The sequence below is a fragment of the Xiphophorus maculatus genome, chromosome 8 (assembly GCF_002775205.1).
Source record: "Xiphophorus maculatus strain JP 163 A chromosome 8, X_maculatus-5.0-male, whole genome shotgun sequence".
NCBI classification, from domain to species: Eukaryota; Metazoa; Chordata; class Actinopteri; order Cyprinodontiformes; family Poeciliidae; genus Xiphophorus; species Xiphophorus maculatus.
The window spans coordinates 6,038,388-6,046,697 of record NC_036450.1 but is presented as its reverse complement, the minus strand read 5'-3'; the positions used below and the strand labels follow the sequence as shown (position 1 = coordinate 6,046,697).

General features: G+C 37.3%; 1 protein-coding gene across 1 annotated transcript; it reads left to right on the top strand.

Annotated features, from left to right (window-relative positions):
• The first annotated feature begins 1,693 nt into the window (after positions 1–1,693).
• LOC111609506 (cilia- and flagella-associated protein 58-like) lies at positions 1,694–7,485 on the top strand. Its single transcript, XM_023338262.1, has 3 exons — positions 1,694–2,820; positions 6,241–6,394; positions 6,473–7,485. The coding sequence occupies exons 1-2, from the start codon at positions 1,794–1,796 to the stop codon at positions 6,258–6,260; spliced, it is 1,047 nt and encodes a 348-aa protein (XP_023194030.1). The 5' UTR covers positions 1,694–1,793; the 3' UTR covers positions 6,261–6,394; positions 6,473–7,485.
• Positions 7,486–8,310: the final 825 nt, after the last annotated feature.

The following is an 8,310-nucleotide window of genomic DNA, read 5'->3' as shown; positions in this document are numbered from 1 at the left end:
ATTTACTGAAGGATTATAACCACGAATAAGAGTAGATAGTCAATAGGACAATCTGAATCCTTCAAGGAGAAACTGTGTTTTATCTCTGAAAATCAGAAGAATGAAAAACAGACAGCTGCCATAACAGGAAGGCGTCTCCATGTTTATCCTGCTACCAAACCAGGGTATCGATTACACTGTGATTGATGATGACATCAGTGCAGAGACGTTCCTGAGCTTGGTCAATGACCGCCGCAAAACATAAGTTAATGCTGCAAAATTCTTGCTTGGTTGACATATGTGGATATGAGGTTTTCACAATAAAAAATGTGAAAGTGTTGCTTTAATTTTGTGTTTAATCAGTAATTAAAGCACTAAACTTTGGTTCTAGTCCTTGAAAGTTATTGATATTTAAACTGAACAGTTCTGTGATAACGTGTAATTTAATTTTGATTAGAAGATTAAAATGTGGAAAAAGTTTTCTACAGTAGAAACCGGATAAAAATTACACACATTTATTTTCTCACTAGAAACTATTTATAATAAGAAGTACATTGTGCCTTTAAAAAGCTAACAAAAACATACTGAAAATATAGATTACAACATTCTTTGTTTTAACTGACAGCCATGTTGCTAGGCAGTTGCTATGACAACATAAACAAAACACAACAATGCTAGCACATTACAACTTTTACTCATTTACAATTTTGAGTTTTAAGCCTGATATTAACAACGAGGCTTAATCAATCCTAACCAACTTTCAACAAGATTTATAAATCAATAGTTTTAGTTTTTATATTTTACTTTTCATGTTGTTTACATCGATTTGTTATAAATTTTCTTTCACACTCCCTTTTTCCACAATACAGAAGAAAATAAATGTTTGACTAAACAAGCAAAATTAACTTCCCAATGTATAGATATGAAAAAAGTTCTATAGATTATCATATATGGCACGTGTGTCAAACTCAAGGCCCGAGGGCCAAATCTGGCCCGCCATAGCTTTTTATGTGGCCCTCTAGACTCCAAATCATAGCAATGGGCCCCTCCAGTTTTTACAAATAACCGCAAAATTCACACAAAAATAAACAGATTCCCTCATGTTTTCTGAGTTTATCAACATGTTTTCTGAGTTTATCAACATGTTTTCTGAGTTTATCAACATGTTTTCTGAGTTTATCAACATTTTTTTCTCAAAATTGTCCATAAACATTTGGGTTCAAGTGCCTGCTGTCTCAGCCTGACCTGATGTCAAGTTATAGTCCATGACCGAATTCCTTACAGATATTTCTAAATTAGCGCCACGAAATCTGTGATGTTGATTGCAGAAAAGCACAAAAACAATCCTGGATGAACTGATTAGTGTGAAAAGATGTTCAATATTACGTTATTTTAAGAAAAACTTATTGATGCTGAAACACCTATTTATTGATATTTTAACAATTTAATTGGTTTTCATCAATATGTTCTGGTGCAACAGGCCCTTTATGAACATTCAGGTTTTTGATCTGGCCCAAAACAGAAATGAGTTTGGATAAAAACAAGTGAATCATGGACTATTTTGAATGTAAACAAGAATGAAGAGTGAGATATTTGGTGGTGGAATGATGTCACACTGCCAGCAAAGGAAGACTCTGTGATGTCACTGGCGATGCAGTCTGTGATGTCATCAACTCAGAATTGTATGTGACACAATTCTGCATATTTTTCATTGCTTGCAATATCACTGACTAGCTCAGACGTGCGCAAAGCTCTTTCCAATCGACGGTTCAAGTAATTTACGACAGATTTTGGCTAAAGGATTTGAGGTAGAAATGTTTCACCAATTTCAGAAATACCGCAACAGGATGATGGGACTCCAGGCAAGAACGGGAGTCTGGCAAAACCCCCAAGGCAGCTTCGCTCTTGCACACTTGGATATTTTACACGGGGAAACCCAAAGACTGGACTCCAGTCTGGAAATGGAGAGCGCCAGATTAGAAGACCTGGGAGCTGAAAAGGACGACATGTTTTTAGAAATGTCCCAAAAGATTGCGTCCCTGCAAGACAACGAGAAACGTCTGCAGGAAGAATTGGCTCGGCTCAGACATTCATACAATGAACTCAACTCTAAATATCATAGTGAAGTTTCTGGATTACAGCAAGACGTGGAGAGATATCAGCAGGAGGCGAGTCGTGAGAAAGACGCCAATGTAGAGAGAGAGAGAGAGAACCTGCAGCTTGTCAACAATCTCAGAGCTGAGAAGGAAGAGCTATTCCGAAAAATGGCAAGAAAGATTATAATTCTGCGACACAGGGACAGGCAGATGTTCCATGAACTGGATCGGGTTCATGTTTCACATGAGGAGCTAAAATCTAGACATAGAACAGACGTAATGGAGTTACAGCAGCAGATTGAGACCTACCAGCAAAAGATAAAGCAGGATCAAATGGCTCTTTTACAAAGACAAAAGGCGGAGAAGCTTATATGGGACATAAACCGATCTGCACTGCAACATATCGAAAAACTTCAGCAGCAAGAAGAGAAATATCAGCAGGAGATCAGATGTTTGAAAAATGATTTACAAAGAGCGAAAGAGGATCTCCTGCTGCCCAACACACTGAGACCTGAGGAAAATGATATACAACAAAAAGACATCACAGATTCCCAAGATGAGGAGGACGGCTCACAGGACCAAGTGGACCCGGTTGATGGCTTAAGTCAAGAGGATTCTCCAGAGGTGAAAATGTCAGGAGAAACTTTATCAGGTTGTTCCAACGATCCGGAATCCTCAGAAGAGACAGAGATCACCCGAGAAACCGTCCTGGAGGATTTGGACAATCTGGATGCCATGCAGGACGGTAAGAAGAAAAACTCTAAACTTTCATTTTGGAAAAGAGTTTGGAACATTCTGCGATGGCAGAAGCCAAAAAAAAACAAAACTAAAGAGTGAAGACTGTCAAGTACATGTCTAATGTTCTGGATTTTTATGATATTTAGAGAAGCAGAAAGACGAGCAAGAGAGGAAAACAGGAATCAAACTCATGGAGGTTGTAGCCTCTGTGTACGGGGCGCCAGGCCACGCTCCGTCAAATTTAAAACGTTAAAGTTTTATCCCCCATTGACAAACTAGAAAATAGATCCCTTCCCAACCCAATTGGAAAAAACGTGGGCAGCACGGTGGTGCAGCGGTTAGCGCTGCGTCTTCACAGAGACCATCTGTGTGGAGTTTGCATGTTCTCCCCGTGTTTGCGTGGGTTTTCTCCGGGTGCTCCGGTTCCCCCCACATCTCCTAAAACATGTAGGTCAGGTCAGTTGGTCACTGCAAATTGCCCCCAAAGATTTGAAGAAACCCCAAACACATGTGCAGCTTTATTGTTAAACTTTAAAATTAATTGAATTAGCCGTACGTTAGCCCTTTTCCCTTCGCTGCTTTAGCGCCGCAGCAACACTGGGCTCAATTTTTATAGCAACGAATTGATTTAAGAGTTAAAATTTCTTCTTTTAATAGTAATGATTTCTGTTTATTTCCACTGTACTTGTGCTTTTATGGTTTGTCCTTTAGTTTACCGTTTCTACTCACTTTTTATATTAAATTGCACTGAATTGTAGCTTTTAAACTGTTTAAATCTGTATTTTAAAGAAGATTAGCAAAAGGATCATGCAGTGGCTTTTTTAGTGCGACTGTGGCTCAGTGGGTAGAGTGGTTGTCTTGTGACCAGAAGGTTGTAAGTTCGATTCCAGCTTCCTCAGCCACATGTTGAGCTGCCCCGGGGCGGGGCACTTAGCGGCAAGTTGCCCTCCGACCTGCATGTCGGTGTAAATGTGTGTGTTTGTAAATGTGACTGTAGTGTGAAGAGCTTTGAGTGGTCAACATGACCAGCAAGGCTCTACACAAGTTCAGTCCATTCACCTGTTTTTCTTTGATAAATCCTGTTTTTCTTTTTATACCAAACATAAAAAAGTTGATTTAACAGGTTTGGATTCTTCAGGTTCCAGGATGTTAAATTAAGATTAGAGTTTAATCTGTACATAATATTAGATGATAATTGTAATCATAATTTAATTCTCCGGACCATAAAGAAACCCAAACTTGTTTTATCTGGTTTGTTTGTTATAAGAACAAAACAGGTTTTATAAAAAATAAAAGTTACTGTGTGATCTTTCTGTTAGTCTTTATTTAGAATAACAGATTCAAGGTAGTTTAACAAACTTAACAAAAAAGTGCAATTTAACATGAAAACCTGTAGAAAAGGGTAAAAAGAAGAACAATCCATGAAAGCATGAAAACAGAAAACTTAATCAGAAATAATTTCCATTACAGGAAGAAATTAATTCATAGATCAATACTTTGTAATAAACATGAAGCTTTTGTGTTGTTGAGCTTATGTGTTTCTGCTTGTATAAGAGAAGGAAAAGGGGCTTAGAAATGAATAATTCAGTTATTTTTTAACCAGTTTATAGTAAAACTGCAATAAATAAAATAAAATAATAAATAAAAATTGCCCATAGCAATGCAGGCACCTTTTGTTCTACACCCAATAGAATGTCTCTTTAATATTATTTATTTTTCCTCCGTGATCGTTAATGCGGCTCGTACCGCTGCGTGCCCAGCCACAAATGAGGTATCAAAACGTGCGGAAAATTCACGATATTGGAGCTATTATTGTGGTGGGATTCGGGGTTACCATGGCGACATAATTCACAAAAAAAACATTATAAGTCAATGGAGCGAGGAAAGAAAAATCCTAGAAATACCCTATTTTTGAGGATTTTCTGTGTCGTCAAGAATTCACGTAGAAATGCCATTCAAATTTCATTTTGTAGATACGTCCGTGATCTCTTCTAAAGTGAAGACGGCTCGTCGATACCAATTACGGTTTGTCCACAATTTGTCTCTAAGCGACCCAAAGTTTTTGATTTTTCAAAAAATGAGAGTGTAACTGACACCAACTGCCGCTCCGCTGGAGTGAGAAATGGAGCGCCATTTTGACCCCAAATCATTTTTTAACTCGCCCTCTAGCCCACAAATATCACACAATTGGTATCAAACTCGGTCCTGACATTGATACGCATGCCTGCTCCGGTAAAATGTTTTCGAAATTTATCTAGACCGTACGGTTTTCTGTCACGGTGCTTCAGAGCAAAGTCATGCGACAGGATTTTCTGACGCTCTCTCAGTCTCTCTCCCATGTATTTCCATATATTTCTCAAACATTTCAGATCTGGGCACACCATTTCTTTCTCTCATCACTGTTAATACTGTGAGTGACGTAGAGATATGAATCGCGGGACTAACGGAGACGACACATTGCCCTCTCATACGCTTCAAACGGTTTTCGAATATGTATTACGGTTCCCGAACGGGAAGGAGATGTTCCGAATGCTTTTGTTGTGTCAAACTGGCTTTTATTTCAAAATAAAAGCCTTGAATATTTTTACATCATGTAATTGCTCTTTTTGGCTTTATGTGACTTTTTTATCCAAAGCACTGTTACACATGGGATTAGTTTGGCCCTTTGAAATGAAGCTTAACAAAAATTTCAAAATAAAAGCCTTGACAAATTTTACATCATGGAATTGCTCTTTTTGGCTTTATGTGACTGGTTTATCCAAAGCACTGTTACACATTGGAAGAGTGTGGGCATTTAATATGAAGCTTACTGCAAATTTCAAAATAAAAGCCTTAATATGCCCCTCAAGTTAATGCACCGCCACAGGCGGTGCAATAAGATTATTCTGCATTATCTTTTTCTCTCAGGTTAGGGGACTGCCTTGCGCAGCAGCATTAGCCTTTTAGCTTAAATAAGCTATTACCTATTTTTCTTACTTATTAGCCATGTTTAATGAGTGGAGTAAGTTAATTACAGACAACATTCAAATGATACCCCACATGCTACAGAAAGTATTTAGGCTTACATTAGCATTTTGGCTAATTTCAGCTTATGCATTCATTTTAATATACTGAATGGTGCAAGTCTATGTTAGGCAAGATGCTTGTGACTTTCCACATGCTAATGACTACTATTTAGCTAAGTTTAGCATTGATGCTAATGTTTAGCATCAGAACGCTGGGTCCAAACCGACGGGCACACTTTGGCAGGCCCCGGTTAAATTTCTTCAGGAATTTTCTAGTTATTGTTTAATGCTCTTCACTATGCAGGTACAAAGGATACCGCCAATCTTACAGGTAAGATTCATTCATAATCATATGTGTCATAGCCATTCTTCCAGTATGACAGTCTTGCAATGCACCTGTTTTTTATTTTTTTTATTTTCAGATGCCTCTGAATGTTCTTGAAGCTGTTCTCCAGGAGGTGATACCAGCACAGGGAGACTCAGCTTACCTCACCTTGGCATTGACCTGCAAGTGCTTTGAAGCCGTTGAGTCTGAGTCAGTTTTCAGGAAGAAGACTCACTTTGCTTGGCTGGATGGTAAGGACCTTTGACTTTTTTCACCTAAAACATGTGAAATTAGATTTTAACTACATGAAATCGATTTTTCATTAACAGGTGAGATCAACTGGGGCAAATTTTCAAAAACATTCAAGGCAGAAAATCGGATTCCTTTTGCGGTTGTAACATGTTCCTCCTGCAACCGGTAATATAAAGACTGTGGGCTTCACCAGAAATGGAAGACAAGGAGAGTACCCTGGTTACTACTGTGATGGCCGACCTGGACATTGCACTGACTGTCAATACTGAATGCAAGGAGAATATTAGTTGCTTTCCACAGTCTTTCACACATTTCAGTTGTCACACATTGTTTTGTTTTTTTTTATTGTTTTTTTTTAGTGACATGCCATTTTAAATCATTTCTGCTGAAGAATATTTGACGTGTGCAGTCATCCTTTTTAATAATGTGTTCTTTCAATATTATTTACATTTTTGAATGTTCCTTTTGTTGTAGCTCAGTTGATTTGTATTATTTAGTTTTCATAGAAATGGTGTCATTTCCACACAAAGTTACATTGTGGCTGTAATTTGTTGGAGAGAGTAGAACCAATAAACTAGTTGTAAATACAGTATATTTTAACAGCATTGTTTAACAATTGGAACCAGAAACCTTGTTTTAGAAATTTTAAATGCAAGCAAAGCTAATAACTAGCAATATTTTATATGTGTAAATACAATGTTTCCTACACTTTTTGAACAATGACTGGAATCAGTACAAATTTTCTTTACAAACCTGACATACAGCTAAGTTTATGTTTTAACAGAATCAACTGTTGGGGTTTTTTGTAATAAAGCAAGCACATACAGAAACATATTGTTCGGCTAAAAAGTCATAATATAAACATAAGACTAAAGGTATCCTGACTTTATGAAGAGATGAGCCCGGCGCCGTTAGGCTGGGATGGAGACACATGATCAGGTGATTGGCTGAGCAGATGAGATGAAGACAGTTATAGTTAGAAATTACACTTTGGTTTAATTTATGTAACCAGTGACTTGATTCAAAAAGGTTTTCATATAGAAAAAAGATCATTCTCTCTGGCAGTTACCAGCGCAGTGTCTACTGCCGGGGTCCGAGCGCCAAAGATTATTTCTTGTCAAATAAACTTTCTAAAACTTTCTCTCTGTGTGAGTCTTTCCAGGTTGATGCTACATTTAAAGTTTTAATTAATCTCTTTGGGTTTTGCAACAATTGGATATTTAAGGTCTTTATTTTATGAATCGATTGCAATTGGTAGAATTGATATGGAATTTGTAAATGGAATAGTGGGACACCAATCAGTTTACTGGTTGAACTGGAGTCCTTATAGCAAAAGTTTCCAATGAGACATTATGGTAAACAATGATAATAGCTGAGCCAGGTCACCGGCAACCAAAAATATTCTAGTTTTCTGAATGGCACTTGTTAGAAGTTCAGAAGTCCTTTGGTTTGTTTGTAAATTATATTCACAATGTTAATAAGAAAAATATTTGGCAAATAAACAACAAAAGTGCTCTGTGAATGGACGTACTAAGTTGGCCAAAATTGTTGACTAAATGTTTTACCGACCAAACCTCTTTACCATCTAGTTCTTATTTAATAAGCCAGAGGCTATTATAGTTTAGATTGTAACTTATTTATTTTAAGAGTACCATTCACAACATCAAAATATATTATTTGAACTTCATTTGTTTATATCTGTTTTCTTAATCTGCGATGGACAGGCGATCTGTCCAGGGTCAGCAGCCCTCATGACCCACTATAGGGATCAATCATGATAATTAATGGATGGATAAATGTGCTCTTAATGTCATGTACATTTGTCTCCAAAATATTGATTTGATTCATGTTTTATTGCTTTTGTTTGAGATAGATTGGGTGTAAGGATAGATAAATACATCTCCATAATGTTTCC

Bases quoted from the DNA above. Each gene is read 5' to 3' on its own strand.
- LOC111609506 (XM_023338262.1), top strand. From the start codon at position 1,794: ATGTTTCACCAATTTCAGAAATACCGCAACAGGATGATGGGACTCCAG. The intron at 2,821-6,240 runs GTAAGAAGAAAA...TTTTATTTTCAG, and splicing joins TCTGGATGCCATGCAGGACG to ATGCCTCTGAATGTTCTTGA.